General features: G+C 42.8%; 1 protein-coding gene across 4 annotated transcripts in view; it reads left to right on the plus strand.

Moving 5' to 3' along the window:
- ghrb (growth hormone receptor b) overlaps positions 1-22,418 on the plus strand; it is a 68,528-nt gene that overhangs the window by 19,876 nt on the left and 26,234 nt on the right. For all 4 annotated transcript variants that reach the window (XM_060935929.1, XM_060935926.1, XM_060935928.1 and 1 more), the window contains one exon: positions 20,264-20,356. In XM_060935929.1, coding sequence (XP_060791912.1) covers positions 20,275-20,356 — 82 coding nt within the window. In that variant the 5' untranslated portion in view covers positions 20,264-20,274. The remainder of the gene's footprint in view (positions 1-20,263; positions 20,357-22,418) is intronic.

Below are 22,418 nucleotides of genomic sequence, written 5' to 3' on the forward strand. Positions count from 1 at the left end.
TACGGACTCCAAGATTCACAAGGAAGGAGCTCCACTCAGACCTATCATCAGCAGTATAAACTCTGTCACCTATAACATTGCCAAACACCTAGCCACCATCCTGGCTCCTCTTGTTGCGAATACGCTACATCACATCAAAAACTCCCAAGATTTTGCTACTAAAGTTGCAGACCTCAAACTAGACTTAGATGAAACCATGGTTTCTTACGATGTCACTTCTCTTTTCACCTGCATTCCCACCACAGAAGCAGTTGAATCTGTTAGAAAACGACTCCTTCAAGACAATACCTTACTGGATAGAACGAAACTCACCACGGACCAGATTTGCACCCTGCTTGACCTCTGCCTGACTACCACTTATTTCCAGTTTAATGAAAGTTTCTACAGGCAGAAGCATGGATGCGCCATGGGCTCACTGGTGTCCCCTATTGTGGCCAATCTTTACATGGAGGAAGTGGAACATAAAGCTTTGACCACTTTTTCAGGAGTTGCTCCCAGCCACTGGTTCAGATATGTGGATGACACCTGGGTTAAAATCAAAACCCATGAAGTGGAAGCCTTCTCTAAGCACATCAATGCAGTGGATATCAATGTCAATTTCCAGGACATCAGTGGGAATAATCTAGCCTTCTTGGATTGGGATGTACACGTTAGTCAAGACAGAAGCCTTAGCATCGAGGTCTACCCAAAACCCCCACACACAGACCAGTATCTACTCTTCGACTCGCACCACCCACTGGAACACAAATTGGGGGTCATTAGGACCTTGCTACACAGGGCTCAGAACATCCCTACAACGGTAAAGGGAAAAGAGAAGGAGCAGAATCACATCAAGAAAGCACTTCAGAACTGCAGGTATCCCAACTGGTCTTTCTTCAAGAGCAGAAAAAGGAACATAATGGACAAGGAGGATAACAGGAACAAACGCAAGAACATTGTCATTCCCTACATTTCTGGTCTATCTGAGAAACTCAGGAGGATCTTCCACAAACACAACATTCCGGTACATTTCAGACCCAGTAACACCCTGAAGCAGAAACTGGTCCACCCTAAGGACAGAATAGCCAGACACAAACAGGACAACGTAGTGTATGCAATTCAGTGCAGTGAGGCATGCACGGACTCCTATATTGGGGTAACAAAACAACTGCTTCACAGGCATATGGCTCAACACAGGAGAGCCAGTTCCTCAGGCCAGGACTCTGCTGTCTACCTTCATCTTAACAACAAAGGACACTCATTTCAGGATTGCAACGTATGTATTTTAGCCAGAGAGGATCGTTGGTATGAGCAAGGAGTTAAAGAAGCCATTTTTGTCAACTTGGAACGGCCATCACTGAACAGAGGTGGGGGTCTAAGGCCCTGTCCACACGGCAACGGATTCAGGTGACTCCGATACAATTGCTTATCGTTTAGGCCTGGCGTCCACACGGCACCGGCATTTTGGGTGCCCAAAACGCAATCTTTTTGAGAACGGGTTCCAGAGTGGAAAGATCTGGCAGTGTTGCCGTTGTGAAGTCGTCTGGATGAGTAGAACGGATTTGTTTATGATGACGTCACAACCACATGACTGTGAGTGCTTCACGCCGGGTAGAAGTGTAACGAACTCGATGCGAGTTGTCAACAAATCCTGTAACTTGGTTCATGAAACGCGCTTACAAAATATTTTCACTGTGAATATTTATGTAATGGTGCAAAGTGAGAGAGACTCTGCCCTTAGGGCTGAGTCAATCCCGCCAGCAAAAATAGGGGAAAAAAGGAGCGATCTCACCTCTTCAGATGTTGGTTTTAGTCCTACACTACATTCCTCAAAAAGGGCGTAGAAGAGCAAATTAATCCATCAACGTGTAGCATTCAATTTATTCCGGACCATTAAAGACGCCGCCTTCCGCGTAGAATCATATGTCATCCTTGCCGCCATATTGGATAGGTCAAAGCGGAGAATAAAGATTCATGTGCTGCGTTTAACTGTACCAACAGGTTTGCCGTCCAAACGAGATCACATGGGATTACCTTTCACAGGTGAGACTGGAAAAATACTTTTCATTGTATTTGGTCATTATAATGTAATTTTACGAACAGATTTTCCTGACTTTGTGGCTAATATGAAGTCTCGCGCATAATAGTTTATGCGCATGCGTCCTTATTTCTTCTTCTATTGTTCTGGTGTCTCCGAAGGGACCGTCTTACAGCGCCCCTAGAGGTGTGGCATGTGTATTGCATCGTTTTCAGCAAGCGTTGCGTTGCCATATGGACCTGATATTTTACTGATCGTTGCCCATTTGGACGCGATATATTTTTAAATAACATCTCGTTGCCGTTGCCGTGTGGATGTAGCCGAAGACCTCATTTATCAGCCACCTACAATGCAGTCCTTGGCACACTTCCCAGACAACTGAATGCACACCAAAACCCAGCTGTTTTCAGTGACTCACAAGAGGACAGGGAGAATCAGCATTCCATTGATCACCCTAATGACTCTCGAGGCCGTTCACATCCAGCCCCCAGTGAGCCACACCAACAGGATGACTCATCGACACCTTAGATGAGCTTTTCATCCATGAGAGGATGAATACCTGATACTCCCTACTAGTCAGACAGAACTGAAGAAGCCTTTCGGATGAGAGGTGAAACGTCTTCAAGAATCTTCAAGCAAGTCCAGTTGTTCTCTTTTACCACCAATAGTTACAGTAGACATTAGTGCCGTCAAAATGATTAGGCCTAATCCAAGAGATTAATCAAAAATAAAAATACAATAAAATGATACCTGCCTGGTATGTATTATGCTCAATTCTATAGCTCAGGGCTTTTCAAAGTGTGGGGCGCCCCCCCCCCCCCCAGGGGGCGCCAGAGTTCTTCAGGGAGGGCGCAACGTGAGGAAAAATAAACCAGAATAAGTTACTATTGTGGACATTTAGTGAACTTCAGCTAGCCTTTACCAGAGACAAAATGGATCAATTTTTAGTACCTAAAGCTACAGTGAGTGAGGAGACAGAGTCTGGGCCAAGCAAAAAAACAGAGCCTCCAGGATGTTGCGATTTGCAACTTCAGCGCAAATTCAACCAATCCCCGCGAATTCAGGGCGGTGTTGCAATTATATCCAATCACCGCAACTTTCCTGCAAATTTGACCAATCGTTGGCGTCGTCTTGAGGCGACGTCGACAAACTACCTTCCGCCTTACTTCCGTGTATACATTCAAGAGAAGCAGCATGTGCACAGTGTTGCCAGATTGGGCGGTTTCAAGTGCATTTTGGCGGGTTTTGAACATTATTTTGGACTGGAAAACGTCAGCAGTATCTGGCAACATTGCATGATGTGCAAGTCAGTGTTTATGTAGGCTTAAATTCTGTTACTGAAAGTGTGTTATATTTACAGTGAAGGACTGTGTGCACTTTTTTTTTTTTAAACTTAATACAAGAAATTAATGGATGCCAACATTTTTGCCAAAATGGTATTTTATTTTCCATTGTTTAGGCAGCTTCAGCATCATACTGTGAGATTCTGTTCAAATTGTTCTTTTTCTTCTATGAAGCCTGAGCCATTTATTTTATTAGTTTCTAATTACTGTTTAATTTAGTCTTCAGGAGAGACTGCCTGCACACAGTACTAGTATTAATAGTTTTTTTTTTTTTCTTACATGAAAGCTGAGGCATTTATATTATATTTTAAGGTAACTTCATGTTGTGCTGTGAGGTTCTCTGCTGTGGGTGCAATCAGTTAATTATTGAAATTAAGTGATCAATCTCATTAAATCAGTCTCATTCAATTTGAAGGTTAATAATTAAAATGAATCCCATTGAATTGTTTACTTTGACTCATTTGAATTGAATCATACCATAGAATCAGTCTCCTTCAGTGAGTCGTTCAATGAATTGTTTAGTGAATCACTTAGTGAATCGTTCAATGAATCATTTAGTGAATCATACCATTTAATCCTGGATAAATTACCAAACAGCTAGATTATGGTATATTTCCAAATTATTACGATCACTTACCATATTACCTAACTTATATATGCACCCTTTTGAATTCTTTGAGAGATTGGGGACTTCAGATATTGTTCACACAAACACAGTTTGTTTGCGTAAATGAATTTATTATACAAAGATAAAAATAATAAATCAATATATACAAGCAGTGAGGTATGTGTGTGTGTGTGTATATATATGTGTGTGTGTGTGTGTATATATATATATATATATATATATATATATATATATGTGTATGTATATAAAAATAAAATAAATTAGTTTGTGTGTATGGCCTAGCTTGTTGCTAGCTAAACCAAAGGAATGTTATCTAAATAGAACAAAGGATTAGCTCTGTTGCTAATGTGTGCTTGTGTGTGGGAAGGACTTGACCATGTGTTTAGCCTTGTGTAGCTAACTACACGTGGTGGAGGCCTAGATTAGCCTTGTGTTGCTAGTGTGTGTTTGTGAAAGGCCCTATGGCCTAGCTAAAGTGTGTTTGTTAGGCCTGGTGAGGCCTACTGAGCACGTGTTGCTAAAGACAAAGGGAAGCTGTCTAAAGTGTATCAGGCCTGGTCAGGCCTGTTGAGCAAGTGTTTTCTCAGTAACAAAAAGATTCCACACTCATAACATTACCAAACTCACTGAAACCTTGATAAGGTCAAAATGTATGATAAGGAAATTAAAGTGTTAGTCAGAGAGGAGCATGCACAGCCTATCTATTAAACAATTGAGAGGACATAGACCCAAAATAAAATCAACACGCTGTGTGTCTAACAGTGTAACAGCTAAACCTGGGTTTAAATTCACACTATTTCAATAAAAGCAAATTCCTAAGACTATTTTAATTATGCCCAAATGCCAAAATCTTACTTAATCCTGCCTTTAGCAAGATATGAAGATGTTCGCCATTGCAGAGCTTCGCTGTTCATGAAGCACGTGAGCCGTCCGTGTAGAAAGTGCGGAGTCTTCTTGGGTCCGGCGGAGCACTTGGGTGGTTCCCGTGGAAAGCAGAGGACTCTTGGTCCGAACTTCAGCGTTCGTGAGGAAAAGTCTCTGATCAGAATAAGATGCACAGCGCTTTTGAGTTAAAAAGGATTCAATCGCTTCTTAACTTTTAACTGCCTGGGCTGCAGTCGTGACGTCACTTCCAGTACGAATAAACCGGTTGTAACTCAGGTTGAGTTTAAAGATCGTGCGACTCTGGAGTTTACCTTGGCCAAGGGTAAGAAAGAAAATCGCGCTGAGTGATGGATCTTGCAAGAAAGAAAGAGACGTCTTTTTGGTGGAGAGCATCTCTTTTGTGCGTCTAGATTCCTTGAAATCCAGACACGAGAGACCCAGAGCGGAGTTTCCGCTTGGACTTATGCGCGCATGGCGGACTGAGGTAGATGATCCCGCCCACGCGTGACGTAGGTCAACACGGAAGAGGACTGGGAATTGTAGTTCTTAGAGACAAAATGGCGGCATGATACCTACACTGCACTTTAACTTTTGAACCAACAGGTGCATTTGGATAAGTAAAGCCTATTTTTCTGCATTTTTGTAGTCCTGGTAATCTTTTATATTGGTAAAGTTGTTTATAGCACCATTTCTCAGTGTCTTTTGTTTTTTTTAATCAATAGTTTTTCAGTAATAATATTTAACATATCACTCAATTTTAATCACAAAAAGAGAAAATCGCAACAGTTTCTCACAACTTTCACTTCCTCCCGCAATGTAATCGCAACAAAAACCTAAACACTGCAACTTTCGTCGCAATTTTTTTGGAAACCCCCCTGCAACATCAGACATTTTAGCCCGCAACAATCACAAAAAAGGCCTGGGGGGACTGGAAAAAGAAGGAAATATGACCACGATTATTTAAAGTTTGGATTTTCATGGACTGGATCTGAAGATGCTCCACTACCACAGTGTGTTGTCTGCCAAGAGGTGCTAGCTAACGATGCTATGAGATGTTTAAAATGTGTAAAACAAGATGTTTTAAAAAGCACAGATGTTTAAAATGTGAAAGAAAAATGTGTACAACAACCATTTTTTTTAAAAGTATGAATGGAACATTAAGTATAGCAACAATGAAAATTGTAAGGGGGGGGCGCTGTTTATTTGCTCTCCGAGGGGGGGCTGACTCTCCCACACTTTGAAAACCCCTGCTATAGCTAATGTCAAATTTAACTAGAAGATGTAACAAACACCTTTCTAAATCAGGATCTACTGTATATCAGTCAAGCACAGAGCATGCAACAAAGCATTACCAATAGGCTTTGTTCAGCTGCAAAAGGACCTGGTTCTCGAAGTTCTTGGAGCCAATGCATGCTCTTCTTGGCCTGAAGATCAGCCCTGCGACACTAAAGAGTCTTTCACAGGCTGCTGATGCGGGGAGTGCTGTATTATGTTTAAGTGACAGCTGGGAAGGACTTCAGAACCTTTGTGATACCACGGGGAACATATTTTAATAAGGGCTTTTATTTTGACATTCTAATTTCTAAGACTTTGGTATGATGTAACTTCCTGTTTCTGGAGTAGCCGTTGTTCAAGGTGAAGGACACGTCAGCTCAGCTCCTCTGAAACTTTATCTTTCCTTTTGGTGTGGCATTGCCATTTTACCTTCTTTTCAATAAACCTTGCTAACTACAAGACCTGCCTCTTCCTTGAGGGATTTGTTGAGATGAGTTTAGCTGGCTGTTGGCTTTAAGAACAGTACCGTAAAATGGCAGCCTCTCATCAGAAGATGGATGAAGATAAAGAGATTCAGCAAGAGCTTTCTGTATAAGAAGTGCAAAACGACACTGATGAACAATCTTTCGAGGTTAGATCCCAGGTATCCGGCTCTCACCGAACCAAAGGCTCACGGGCTTCTGCAATTAGCATGACAGCTGCACAGGCATGGGCAGATGCTGAAGCAGCTAAGGCTAGAGCAGCCTACAGCAGGAAAGAAAAGGAGCTAAAAATTGAGAAAGCTCGCCTAGAAGCTGAATTGGAGGCACTCAGTCAAGAGAGAGATGCAGACGCAGCTATCGCTAAAGCACTCGTCATGGAAGCTGCTGCTGCTGCTGAAGGAAGCTCTCGTGGTAGCTTGGCAGATTTTGAGTCATTATCCAAGGAACAGAATGCACAAGAGAAAGTCAGCGAATATGTTACTAAGCACACTCATGTTGCAGAAAGCCATTTAGAAGAAGAATTGGATTCAACCCCTCAATCACCACAACTAACTGCCCAACCCACGCACATTCATGGGCACGATGCTTCCATTCCAGCACAACTGAGCACCCTTCCAGATGATGGGATCCAGCAACACCTCAGACCGCATCACGCCCATATTCAGCCTCCTGCATCGCAGCCATTTATGCAACCTCCAGTGTCACATCACACATGTATGCAGCCTCCTATATTACATCAGATCGACAGAGAGCAACGTGGGTCACAGCCTAACACCTTATATTACCAATACTCACAAGGAGTCAACCAGCCTCACCCCAAAAGAGAACCAGGGGTTAATTCCTACTCACCACACCATCCATCCAGCCAGGATGTAAACGGCAACATATCAGATCTAGCTAAGTTTCTGATGAGTCAGCTGATAAGTGGACTGAGTCGCTTCGATGACCAACCCGAAAACTACCTCAGCTGGAAGGCAACATTCACCAGTGTGTTGCAGGGCTTAGATATCTCAGCCAACGACAAAGTTGACCTTCTCATTAAATGGTTAGGCCCTGAGTCAAGTCAGTTAGCACGCAGGATGAAAGCGGTTAGTATCGGCCACCCATCTGCTGCTCTTAGACTGATTTGGACCAGGCTGGAGGAACGATATGGAGCTCCAAAGGCCATTGAGAAGGCGTTGTTTGCTAAACTGGATAACTTTCCCAAGGTTTACAACCGGGACAACCACAGGCTTAGTGAGCTGGCAGACTTGGTGCTAGAACTTGAAGCTGCTAAACAAGACCGCTACCTCCAGGGGTTAGCATACCTGGACACAGCAAGAGGAGTTGGTCCCATTGTGGAAAAATTGCCATTCTATCTGCAAGAGAAATGGATGACATTTGGATCAAAGTATAAGGAAGAGAAAGGAGTTGCATTTCCGCCGTTTGTAGTGTTCTCTGACTTCATAAGAAGGGAGGCCAAGGCAAGAAATGACCCGAGTTTCAACACCTGCAGCTCCACAGCACCTACCATGAAAAAGGAAAAGACAGGAAATCTAAATAACAAAAACCAAGTCACAGTTCACAAAACCGTTTCCAAGGAAACAACAGAAAGTGGAACAAAGCAAACAGAGGACCCAAACATACATTTGTCCGATACATAAGAAACCCCATCCATTAAGAAAATGCAAGAGCTTCAGAGCTATGCTGCTCGATGACAGGAAGAAGTTCCTGAAGGACAACGGTGTATGTTTCCGCTGCTGTGCGTCAGTCTCACACATGGCCAAGAACTGTGATGTTGCTATAAAGTGTGCAGAATGCAACAGTGAGAAACACCTTGCCGCACTGCATCCAGGGCCTATTCCAAAGGGACCTAAACTGCAAAGCCCTTCCAAAGACTATGGCAGGGAGTCAAAGGATGTGTCGGAGCAGTCTGACGATGCATCAAGCTCAACTGTGATGACCATGTGCACACAAGTTTGTGGTCAGGGCTTCAAAGGCAAGTCTTGTTCAAAGATATGCCTAGTCAATGTATATCCAGAAGGTCATCATGACGAGATGAAGAGGATGTATGTGATCTTAGATGATCAAAGCAACGTTTCATTGGTAAAGACTGAGTTCTTCAACGCTTTCCACATTGAAGGGCCATCACTGCCATACATCCTTACGACATGTGCAGGAGCCGCCAATGTCACTGGAAGGAGGGCCAACGACTATGTGGTCGAGCCACTTACAGGAGAATTGAGCATTCCCCTTCCTACTCTGATAGTGTAACAACGTTCCTAACAGTAGAGCAGAAATTCCCACTCCAGAGGCAGCATACCACCACAGCCACATGCAACGCATAGCTGACAGGATACCTGCTCTGGATGACTGCAGAGATTTGGCTGCTGTTAGGACGGGACATACTGTAGGTCCACAAAGTACGTCAGCAATACAATGGCCCACCAAGTGAACCCTTTGCCCAGAAGCATGACCTTGGGTGGGTGATTGTCGGCGACGTCTGTTTGAGTGGAGTTCACTCTCCAAAAACAGTGAACACATTCAAGACATGCTTTATGGAAAATGGCCGTCCAAGCTGCATGGATCCTTGTCTGAATGTTGTCCGAGTCAAAGAACACTTGAGTCAGAGCTTCAAGCAAGATAGCCCTTGGTCATATGCTGCTGTGTGACAAGAGGACCACCTGGGCAGAACAGTCTTCTTGAGGTCTGACGAGGACTATCATCTAGCGCCATCTATTGATGAGCTGACGTTCCTGCAACTAATGGACAAAGAGTTTGTCAGGGATGACAGCGGAAGTTTGGTAGCACCACTGCTGTTTTGGACCCCAAGGAAACTACTCCCTAACAACAAGCGGTATGCCAATGAACGCTTCATGTCACTGCAGCGCAACTTCCAGAGGCGACCCAACATGAAGGAAGATTTCCTACAGTTCATGCAAGGGATTCTGGATAATCACCATGCAGAGCGGGCACCGCCTTTTAGAGGATGGAAAAGAAGCTTTGTACCTTCCTATCTTCGGAGTGTACCATCCCCAGAAGCCCGGGAAGAGTCGGGTCGTGTTCGACTCAAGCGCTAGCTTTGAGGGAGTGTCCCTGAACGACATCTTGCTTCAGGGTCCCAACCTCAACAATAGGCTTCTCGGAGTGCTTCTAAGGTTCCGGAAAGACCCGGTAGCAGTTACCACAGACATCAAACAGATGTTCTACTGCTTCTTTGTGAAGGAGGAACACAGGGATGTATTACACTTCCTGTGGTTCAAGGACAACAACCCTGAGAATGAAGTGGTAGATTACTGCATGACAGTTCACGTGTTCGGGAACAGCCCGTCACCGGCAGTTGCAACCTATGGGTTGAGAAGATCAGCCCAAGAGGGAGAGAAGGACTTCAGCAGCGACGTCTCGGAGTTCATCAAGACTGACTTCTACATTGATGTCCTCTGGTCCTTTCCCTCAGAGGCCGAAGCCGTGGATGTCTTGACGCGAGCTCAGCAGTTGCCAAAGTGCTACAACATAAAGCTTCACAAGATTGCCTCCAACAAAGCAGAGGTTATGGAAGCTTTTCCTGCAGACGATCGGGCCAAGAGCATCGAGGCTTTAAATCTTGCTGTTGATGACTTACCTGTCCAGCGCAGTCTAGGTGTTGCCTGGGACATGACTAAGGACACCTTCACGTTCACCATTCCTAAGTCGCAGAAGCCTTTTACACGCAGAGGCGTTCTGTCCACAATTAACAGCTTATTCGATCCGCTTGGATTCTTAGCATCCGTGACCATCCAAGGCAGGTTTCTCCTGAGAGAATTAGTGTCCCAAGGTACAGACTGGGATACGCCATTACCTGATGAGAAGTTCAAGTGGCAGAGATGGCAGGAGTCTCTGCAGAAGCTGAATCAGCTGAACATTCCTCGCACTTGCACTTCCTTCCCAGTAACGACAGCAAAGTGCACAGAGCTATGCGTCTTTTCTGATGCTTCAGTGAAGACGATTGTAGCAGTAGCTTACCTCAAGGTAGAGGATGAGAATGGCCACGCAGAAGTAAGCTTTGTGTTGGGCAAGGCCAAGCTTGCACCTCTGATGGAGCTCACTATCCCCAGACTGGAGCTTTGCGCAGCAGTGTTAGCTACAGAGATCACAGACCAGGTCAAAGAAGAATTAGGCCAAGCACTGGGCAAGATCACATTCTTCACTGACAGTAAGGTGGTATTGGGCTACATCAACAACAGGTCCAGAAGGTTTTACGTGTTTGTGAGCAATCGCATACACCGGATCTGGCAGTCCAGTCACCGGAGTCAGTGGAGGTATGTTGCCACCAAGAACAATCCAGCAGACCATGCTATGAGGTCAGTGTCAGCAACCCAGCTGCAAGCAACCAATTGGCTTACTGGACCAAAGTTCTTGCTACAGCCAGGCAGAAGTGGCACGCTAAGAAACCAAACCTCAAGGAAGGAGACATAGTGCTATTGAAAGACAAGCAAGCCAGAAGAAATGAGTGGTCCATTGGAAGAGTTGAGAAGACCTTCCCAAGTGATGATGGACTTGTCAGAAAAGTGGACGTCAAGGTCGCATCTCATCATCCGCCGAAGACTTACCTGAGACCTGTCTCTGATATGGTTCTACTCCTGGAGGCAGAGACTGTTTAGGTTAAGGGGGTGTGGCATCTAGGGATGCCAGGCGGGGAGTGTGATGCCACGGGGAACATATTTTGATAAGGGTTTTTATTTTGACATTCTAATTTCTAAGACTTTAGTATGATGTAACTTCCTGTTTCTGGAGTAGCCATTTTTAAGTTGTTCAAGGTGAAGGACACGTCAGCTCGGCTCCTCTGAAACTTTATCTTTCCTTTTGGTGTGGCATTGCCATTTTACCTTCTTTTCAATAAACCTTGCTAACTACAAGACCTGCCTCTTCCTTGAGGGATTTGTTGAGATGAGTTTAACTGGCTGTTGGCTTTAAGAACAGTACAACCTCTACTGTATCTTCTGGGCACCCCAGGTACACATCCAACTGCTGGGTCGTTTCAAGAGGGCCAGTCGTCTTCAAAGAGGATAAGTCTTCCTCAGAGGATTGGGAGCCCTCACTGACGTGACTCTCCGCCTGACGGTCCAAGTGGCTTTTAATATAGTCAAGGCCTGTGGAATAAAAAACAAATCAGAACAATTTGGATTATGACAGCATTATAATTGTGTATTGGATAGTGGTATTTGTGTCATTAAATGTCATTTTAAACTCATTTTATGGTCTCCATAGAAATTGCATGTATTAAGGGGGAAGTTGAGAAGTGACACACCAAGTTTGAGGACATTTTTGTCACTTGTCTAGCAGGTCTTAAATTTTGGGACAAGAATTGCTGCAGCTATCAGCTCTGGATCTGCGAACGTGTCTCTGAAGTGTTCTTCAAGGCCTGAAAGAAGTGCCGTGATCAAAGGCTCACAGAACTTGGAGGTGACGCTAAGTTGCTGGAGCTTGGTTCTTAGTAGAGTTATGGTGGGGACCAACCAGCCCATCTGCACACTGGTTTCTCCCTGAAGAACATCAAGTGCCTTTGCAACTGGGCTCATTGTCTTCGCATATTCTGCAAGGAATGCAAGTTCCACTGGAGTAAACCTGTACAAAGTACAAAAAGAAACACACACCATGGTGCATTTAGCCTACTTGATGTAGCACCTTAAACTGGAGGAACTAATAATTAAAAATATTGTCATCTCATCTGAGACTTTTAGAAATGTTGTGTTGCTTAAAATCACATCCATAATAAATATGGGGACTGTATATTGGCAAAGTGCATATGTGTGTTCTACAGCATTCAAAGTATAAAACTGACAATCTATTGTTAATCACTTCCTTAACTGAAAGGCATGAAAAATATACTTAGGTTTATCTAGTTCACTGCAGACAGCTGCAAGGGCTCCTTTGCCTTGTTCTCTTGTTCTCACTGTTCTTTCTATGGCTGAGAAGAGTGAATTCCACCTTGTAGCAACAGGTCTTACAAGTTGGAGTTTGCAGTGGTCCTCAATTACTTCAGATGCAGTTGTTGATCTAGAACTTTTGTTCCACAGGCTAGAGCATTTGGCAAATGTGGACCTTGACACGCGCTTGTACAATGGGTTGACCTCTGCTTTTGAAGCATCAACTGTGGACACTAAATTGAGGAGGTGGCAGGCGCAGTGCTTGGGTAACTGGTATTCCAAGTAGTCATCTTTGTCCAGCAGGGCTCCGGCATCAATAAATTCAACTCCCTCAGGGCTTTCCTCTTCATCGTAATCATCATTTTGGACACGATCATCCTCTTCTCCATCACTCTCTCCAACAAGTTCAGGATTGTTGTTCTAGTCAGTGTGCCCATAAATTCTGAAGGCTTTCAGGAAGTTTGATCCGTTGTGTGTTGTAGTGTGAACGAGCTTCTCCCTGATATTGAATTCTGTGTGAAATATAATTTAGGGCACCAGCCAGGGCAGAAAAAGTATGTGACCCTTTAAGTCGCTTGCATGCCAGGGCAGCACAGGATCTCTGCATGGTCTGGGGGTTCAACCAATGTGCAGTGACGCCAATGAAACCGCAATGGTGTGCCGTCTAACAGTCTGTTGTTGCTATGAACTCAATTTCACTAAGGGCAGCTTTCAGTTTTTTCATTTCAACAGAGGCCTTTGTGACTTTGTTTACAACAGTATTGCACGTCATGATGTTTGTATTTGGCTGAAGATGTTGCACAAGATTAATGAAGCCCTGCTGCTTAACAATGTGTGGTGGGTGCAAGCCTTCAACAACAAATTTGAGGATTACTTTATCCACACTTGCCTGAGACACTCTTCGAGATTCCAAGAGCTTGGTTTGTTTGTTTGGAGGGGCCAAAGAACCTTCAGTGGATGACTTGCTTTTGAGGGCTGCTGAAGTAAGTTGTGTGTACCTCTCTAGACAAGTGGGGTGTTTCGTCTGTGGAGAAAATGAATGCACAGGCACAGATTGAGATTCATATTATTTCTCTCAAACCACAAGCTCAGACTATCTAGTCTAGGATTTGTGCTGAATTAAATGTAAATGTTCGTGAAAGAAGGTCAGACTCAGCCTACAAGTTAGGGTCTATGCAATTATCTTGAGCAGACAAGAATATATATGAAAACTTTATCCACAAATGTGTAAATTTGACTAGTTTCACCATAAAAACTCAGACATGACAAAGACTTGTACATTTTACAAGGTAATATGAGGTGCATGCACTCTCATACACAGACAGGATCATGCCTATCCTTAGTACATGCTTTATCAATCAGTAGACTAAAGTTTTGCATAATTAACTTACAAATATAGCTATAATATAAACTCAACATTTGGCTAAAGGCAAATTTCAAATCTCAGATCCCACCAAATTAACTTGCAAGGTTGAATCATTGCCTAGCCTACTGCTAGCAAGCAAACCTATGCTTAGCTTAACCTTAGCTTTACAATTAGTACCTTACTAGGTCACTACAATCAACTAATAACAGAAAATGAAGCTTTATACAATTAATATACAAATTTGTAATTTGGTAATGGACCCTTTTCACGTGACGTCACGACAAACGCGGCCGCCATTTTGGACATGTACTACCAGTAGTTTACCACAGCCAGCATTGAGGAACGGCAGCAAAGAAAGTGTTTATTTTCAGCAAGACTTCCATCATGCCACTATGTTGTTGTGCACCTGGATGTAGTAACCATCAACAAACAAGGCAAGGGTTATCATTTTATCGGATCCCGGTAGATGCTGACCGACGGAGAAGATGGATAGCGGCATACCAACGCTTGTGTAGTGACCACTTTGTTGGAGGTAAGATGAATAAAATTAGCCAGAAAAGGCATTACATTGCTGTTAACATTCCATTCTAGTTTACTGTAATTATGATCTGGCAGCTATTTACACCGGATCCAGTGTAAATAGCCGCCGGAGCCAACGTCCGAGGTTCCGGAGCGCGCTTGCTCGCGGCCCGGCCGGAGCCGGCGGCCGCGGAGCCAGCGCGCGCTCGCTCGCGGCCCGGCCGGACGTTGGCTCTGGCAGCTATTTACACTGGATCCGGTGTAAATAGCTGCCAGATCATAATTACAGTAAACTAGTAAATACGGTTTTCTGCATCTCGCTCCTTTTTCTTTTATGTTTGTCGCCTTCCTCGCATTCAAACCGATTTGAGCCGAAGTCCACTACATGTCCAGAATGGCGGTCGCGTTTACGAAGGTCACGTGACTGAAAAGGGTCCATAATATTGGTGCAGATATCTCATCTCATTATCTCTAGCCGCTTTATCCTGTTCTACAGGGTCGCAGGCAAGCTGGAGCCTATCTCAGCTGACTACGGGCGAAAGGTGGGGTACACCCTGGACAAGTCGCCAGGTCATCACAGGGCTGACACATAGACACAGACAACCATTCACACTCACATTCACACCTACGGTCAATTTAGAGTCACCAGTTAACCTAACCTGCATGTCTTTGGACTGTGGGGGAAACCGGAGCACCCAGAGGAAACCCACGCGGACACGGGGAGAACATGCAAACTCCGCACAGAAAGGCCCTCGCTGGCCACAGGGCTCAAACCCGGACCTTCTTGCTGTGAGGTGACAGCGCTAACCACTACACCACTGTGCCTCGGCGCAGATATCATTTGACTAAAGCAAATTTTTAAATCTCTCATAGAGCCCATCAAACGAACTCTTAACGTTGAGTCATAGCCTACCGCGAGCAAGCAAAGTATGGTGGCATGTCTTGGCATGTACCTAGCCATTGCAAATTTCCCATTCTACGTCAGAAGTTACTACCATGTTTTGTCAATAATTGACTGATAAGAAACTTTCGGCTGACCTCAATATGCTTTTTCAGATTAGACGGCGAGTTTTTGAAAGCAATTAGCTCGTGGTACTTGGGTGCGCAGAGCTTGCAGCGCATTCGAAAGGAGTTCTTTCGGCATCCAACCATTTCGAAAAATTCTTCCAGGGATGTACCAGGGTTGGCTGGTCATCCTGGCTACCAACCTCCTCACTGGTGCTTAATTGCGACATTTCGCTCAAGTTCTCTTCAGTCTGTACCACGGACATCTTCATACAAGTGTGTCTTGCTGGTGTGTGACGTGATCACTGATTCTGTGTCATTTGCAGGTGCGATGAATCGCGTACAAACCTATAGGGTGTTGGAATTGTATATGTTTATACTTCTCATCCAACCACAGTCAAATTCACTCCATGTGGATGGCGCAAATTATCAGTGGTCTTTTTTTTGTTTTGTTTTGAACGAAGACAAGCTGGAATGAAAACAAGCCAAAATGAAATGAGTAACGAGGCTATTTTTAAAATGTAAGGAGTAGAAAGTACAGATAATTGCGTAAAAATGTAAGGAGTAGAAGTAAAAAGTCGACTGAAAAATAACTACTCCACTAAAGTATAGATAACCAAAATTTCTACTTAAGTAAGGTAACGAAGTATTTGTACTTCGTTACTTGACCCCTCTAGTATCTAGCCCTTCAACTCTTTTTAAATTCGAGGTAGTCCACAGGCCAGGGGCACAGATGGTGGTGGCAGATTACCTCTCCTGCCAGGGGAAGTCAGCTGCAGGCCAGACGGCTCCCCAGCCTGAGTTGGGTGGTGGGGGTATGTGGTAGGAGTGGTATGGTTGACCGTCAGCTGTGAATGGCGAGGAGGCAGATTGAACCAGCAGGTAACATGTGGTGAGGTACACCTGTGTCAAACTACTGGCTGTCTAAACTGTGTCTGTATGTGTCTTTCAGACAGTCAGGGACAAGAGAGAGCTGTGACACCCCATCGTGTGTTTGTATCGTGAAAAGTCACTGAAAAGTGTGGCAATAAAAACAAACTCTCCTGTTCTGAAGCCTGCTGCCCGTTCCTCGGTTTCCCAAAGTTAGAAAGTTGTTACATACATTTGTTTAGTTGAGTCATAATTGACTTATTTTTGGATTTGGTTTGTCTGGTGGGTGGAGCGAGCCTCTCACAAGAACCTGTGGAGATGCTGTGTGTGTGTGTGTGTGTGTGTGTGTGTGTATATATATATATATATATATATATATATATATATATATATATATATATATATAAAATATATTTTTTTAATATAGCCTAATTCGGTTGCAACAGAGTGTAGATAGCAGAATGCACAAAGCACGGAATGCATGTTTCTATCCTCACTGTTTAAATCTAGGTGGGTTGTTTGATTTACTTGATTAAGGGGAAAACTGATGTTTTATTTCTGGTACTTTGCTGATCTTGGTTTAAAATTGACAGGAAAATGGATATTGGTATTTTTATATTGGCAAGAAAGTTCATTAAAATATTAATTTTAAATGAAGTATTCATTTTGTTGTACTTCTATACATAGGCTAACAATGAAGACAAGCTAAATTTAAAAGCTGAGGGCTCAAGAGTTATTTGGTAGTTGGGTGATACATAATCTGAATAATTGATTGATTGAAAGGAATAACCAATAGATCGGTCAACTATCAAAACAATCATTTGTTGCAGCCCAAGACTGGAGTAAGGTTATCTTCTGAGTCCAATTTTCAGCTTTTCCCATCACCTGGCCATCCTAATGGTTAGATGGAGACCTGGAGAGGCCTACAAATCAGTGTGTCGTATCCATTGTGAAATTTGGTAGAGGACTAGTGGTGATCTGGGGGTGCTTTAGGCCCTGTCCACATGGCAACGGATTCAGGTGAATCCGATAAAAACTTTTTATCGTTTCGGCCTGGCGTCTACATGGCACCGGCGTTTTGGGTGCCCCAAAACGATATTTTTTTGAGAACGGTTTCCAGAGTGGAAAAATCTGGCAACGGCGCCGTTGCGAAGTCGTCTGGATGAGTAGAACGGATTTGTTTACGATGACGTCACAACCACATGACTAGAACAAGCAGCACTCACTCATTCACGCTGGGTAGAAGAAGGGGTTTATGCGCATGCGTCCTACTTCTATTGTTCTGGTGTCTCCGATGGGACTGTCTTACAGCGCACGTAGAGGTGTGGTATGCGTATTGCATCGTTTTGTTTATTTTTGGTTTTTAAAATCCTGGGAGGGTTTTTGTCTTTTAAAGTGTATGTAGTGCTTTATTATCTCTAGCCGCTTTATCCTGTTCAGGGTCACAGGCAAGCTGGAGCCTATCCCAGCTGACTACGGGCGAAAGGCGGGGTACACCCTGGACAAGTCGCCGGGTCATCACAGGGCTGACACACAGACAACCATTCACATTCACATCTACGGTCAATTGAGTCACCAGTTAACCTAACCTGCATGTCTTTAGACTGTGGGGGGGAAACCCACGCGGACACTGGGAGAACATGCAAACTCCGCACAGAAAGGCCCTCATTGGCCACGAGGCTCGAACCCGGACCTTCTTGTTGTGAGGCGACAACGCTTACCACTACACCATCATGCCCCCGTGCTTTAATCTAATGCTTTAAAATGAATATATAATCATTAGTAACGACCAAAATGAATTAGTAAATTGGGGGGGAAACTAATTTTCATTATTAAGCACAAAACTATCGATTAAATCGTAGCTTCTGGGTCCTGGAAAAAGGCAGCCTTGCCTGAGGGCTAATGTTGCATGATGACACATGTGGAACTGTGGTTATCTAGGTCATTTCGGTTCATCTGACTCTGTGCTTGTTTACTCACTGAAATTTAATAATGTTGTTGGAATCTTACAAAAATAAAGATGGGAAAGCACTTCGTTGTGTTTGGGTGTTCAAATCCATATACAACAGGACATTCAATTCATGAATTTCCGAGAAATGACGCTAATCTAAAGCGACAGTGGGTGAAGTTTGTGTAAACAAAGCTGGTGGATTTCGTGTCCCCTACTAATAATAAATCTGATTCAAGTCTTCACTGGCACCCGAACAACCACATGGGAATTATTGGAGCAAAAAAGAAACCCACTGATTTTATTAAATGACATTTGGACAGTTCGTTGATTCCCCTTTTATCGCCCACTTCATATCTTCTTTCAATAATTGCACTGAATAAGTGTACGTTTTAAAGATTATATTTCTGCCTTTATTGAGAGACATATTTTCCCTATATTTTGCAGTGGTCAGCTTAGAATAAAAATCCACAAACCAGTCTGGTTTTTTTTTTTTTTTTTCCAATTCTCTCTGGTTGCTGGTGTGCTATTGGTGGTGAGTGGGACTGTTGTGAACTGGCAGTTTCTCATCTTGGGGGCTTGAAAAGGGAACCATTTACTCCGGAATATCCTTGATAATCTTCTGCCCTTTCATCTGCCACACAAGAATCCCAATGACTATCAGAATTCTCTCCAAAATGTGATTCCATATCGAGACTAGTCTAACCACTGCTGTGCACTGGAATGAAATTGATTCTTGGGTTGTTACACATGTGACTTCATGCACCCCTTTGGGATCTTCTGGTTCAGTCTTGGCAGATTCCGTGAAAATCGGCTGATCTTATTGATTTTCTATCAATTTATGGCCTTTTCGATCAACTATGGTTTGAAAACACATAGTCAATCAACATGATTGTTGCTTTATACGGGGGGAGTGTGGTTTAGGGGCATTAAGGGTCTTGGCTCAGGGACCAAACTTTGGCAGCTTGGCAGTGTTGGGATTCAAGCTCACAAACTTCTGAAAATTAAGTTAAATTTTTTTTTCACACATTCACTGGATATGAGCAATCGTGTGCTCTGATTGGCTATTCTACTACTAGGATATCAGCTTATATACTGTGAGTAGAGAAAAACAAAATGGTGGCTTTATCAAGCATTAAAAAAAAGCTAAAATAATTTAAAAAAACAAAAACCAATAGCTCATTTCACACTCCAGCCCAGTTGGTGGCAGTAATGTACCTTTAAGTTGGTTTGTCAACTGCTAACCCCCAAAAATACCAAAAAAAGCAACAAAATATGGAATAAAAATATTTCATGGTAAGAACATTTATATCTTTTTTTTTTTTTTTTATATATTATATTATAGCATTTTTCATAAATTGCTATGGGCATTTTGCCAGTTTGTTTACATTCTCAGCAGAAATGATTTGGGCACATTTTGTATAACATTTTTATTTATTGAATTTGCTAAAAAAATAATGCCCTGTTTTTCAAAATCCAGTAAATGTGAATAGAATAAAAGGGTTATTCCACTCAATTGCGCCATACATGACTTGCATTCAACTCGGTGCTACGTGCCTTGTTGGCTATTGGCTCATATATGACTTGATTTCGTGGAATAACTGTTATATAAAATAATAGTTGCAGGAATTAGTTGGTGTTATTCAATTAGACAACTAGGATTGTGAATCAACCCTTGACTTGTTAGAACAAACATTTTACTCTTTGTTCTACCTGTTATGGCTAGCATTAGCACACAGTGAGTTGAGAGACTGTTTAAAAATTGCAATTAGTAGGGCTGCACGATGTGATATGATTTCCTCAGTCAGCTGTCCTGATATACATAATTATCTCCAAAAAGCATACTTTATAAAACACTGACTGACTAATGACTGCTTTCTGTCTTTGTTGAATACTATACTTTATATAACTTCAGTAATTCAGTCATAGAGATCATGATGAATGATGTCAGAGTGCATGTTTCTGAGAGATCCTGGGGCTTTGTTTGTTTTTTATAATAATAATAATAATAATACTGAGTTATTAACCTACTCTGTGTAGGGGTCTGTGCCATGAGGATTCATTGCTCTTTCTTCATCTGCCTCTTCCTTGTTGCTGCTGTTGCAACAGAAGATGTACAAGCCTCAATGCAAGGTACGTTCTTGATTTTTACTTTGCATTTAGGCAATTCCAGAATTATGGCTGTGATATTGGAACTTTTATTGACTCCGACTTGGCAAGATACTTTGTCTAAGACATTTATCTATGTATTAAATACAGTTAAGGTGAGCTCACAACACTTTTGTTATCCTGACATTTGCATTGAATTACCCATTGGTCTATTTCTGTGTACAAGTTCAACCCTGAAAAGACGTTAGCTTGGGATCTGGCTCCTTTGGACTACAAACAACACTTTATTTATTTATTTATTTATTTATTTATTTAATATTTTTTTATTATTTTTTTTAATTGCTGAAACTACATCAGAAATAGGTTGTTTTCATCAGGAAATGCCTAATGTCAGAGAACGTCATTTAGTGATTTGTGAGAACCCCTCCTCCCTCTGAAAGCACAAGGCCTCTATAGAGATCTTGCATGTGACGTCACAGCCGATCCAGATTGTGACAGACGCCATCTTGTAGGTCAAACGCCATATTCCGACTTCTACTTCTGCTTTTACTTCTACCTTTTCTTCTGGAAAACCCTACTATATACAATTCTACTACAACGGCTGCGGCTACAAGCTCTCCTTACCTGTGCACGTTTTTTATGTTTTTTGTGTGTATTTTTGCGTGTTGTTCGTCTGTACCGGACTTCAATATCCACTACAACCGTATGGACTTACTGGACATTGGTTTCCAGCAGAAAATGATGGTTTGTAGCGATTTCCATCGCATGCACAACATTCCGGACGAGAAAAAAAAAACCCACAACATTCCGGACGAGATTGTGAGACCAGCGGGGTCTCCGTGGATTGTTATCGGAAGCAAAGCGAAGGAGGCACGCCGGGAGCCGAAGCAAAAGCGAGGCTGCAGAGCCAGCCTGTTGACTAAGCTCAGAAAACAGCTATTCAAATCTCCACTGCCAAGCCTCTACCTCTCCAACGCCAGATCCATGTAAACAAGACAGACGATTTGGAATTACCTTATTCTATTCTATAATCGGCTGGTCAGTGCTATACTCAATACTTACTTACCCATCCAGTGAGGATCATTTTCTTGTTTACAAGATGCTACATCTGAGTCGCTGACAAATCCTGAATTTCTGTAAAGATAACTGTGCAGAGATTTATAAGCACGCAGTGCTTCACCACTGAACAGCGAGGGAAAGTTGATGAGGTAATCATACACGTCCGGTATTCCGCTGGCAGTTCAAAATCCGGTCGTGAAAACTCCGTCCGGAAAGCCATAAGGGTCACAAATCTGTAGATCGTTTATTTTAGACATATATCTAGTTATCTGTTCATTAGAAAAATGAGCCGTGTAGTCCGTCGGTTGAAATTGATCCATTCTGCACATGAGTGCAGCAGTATTCAGCGGTGTTTTTGACCGACATGATGGCGGTTGTGTACTTTCCGGTCACGTGACTGCAAGATCTCTATAGGAATGTGCTTTCCCCCTCAAGAGGCCACTCTGTGTGTCCTGTTCAGCTGCTGCAATGTGACCTTGCATTTATAGTACACCACAAGATGTAATTCACTGTTGTATAAAATGTGAAGTACAGGACATGTAATTTGTGTTAAGCAAAACTGAATGAATTACTTGGAATTGGTGCATGTCCTAAATGAAGGAGCTATTTGGTATCGGGACCAAAATGGGATATGATACAGTCTTGTATTATATTGGTGTTAAAAGGAAAATGATGCAGAGCTTGAGGACAGAATTTGTTAGTTCATTATGATTGAGTGTTAACATTTCAACCTTTTTACTTTTTATTTTTTATTCTCTATGAATATTGTAGCTGAGAAGAAAGACATGATTTGGGTTATAGTCTGAAAAATTGAATTAATATTTATATAGCACTTTAAACAGTGGACATTGTCACAAAGTAGCTTTACAGAAATTCAGATATAGATTTAAATTTATCCCTTGCATTGTATGTAGTCTCCTGTGGTAACTTTGGACATGATATCCAATTTAGCACAATCTGTGAGCATAATTCATGGGTGGATTGTGTATTTGCTTGGCACTATCATTCACCAACCAAGTTGAATTCA

This window comes from Neoarius graeffei, chromosome 12, assembly GCF_027579695.1.
Source record: "Neoarius graeffei isolate fNeoGra1 chromosome 12, fNeoGra1.pri, whole genome shotgun sequence".
NCBI classification, from domain to species: Eukaryota; Metazoa; Chordata; class Actinopteri; order Siluriformes; family Ariidae; genus Neoarius; species Neoarius graeffei.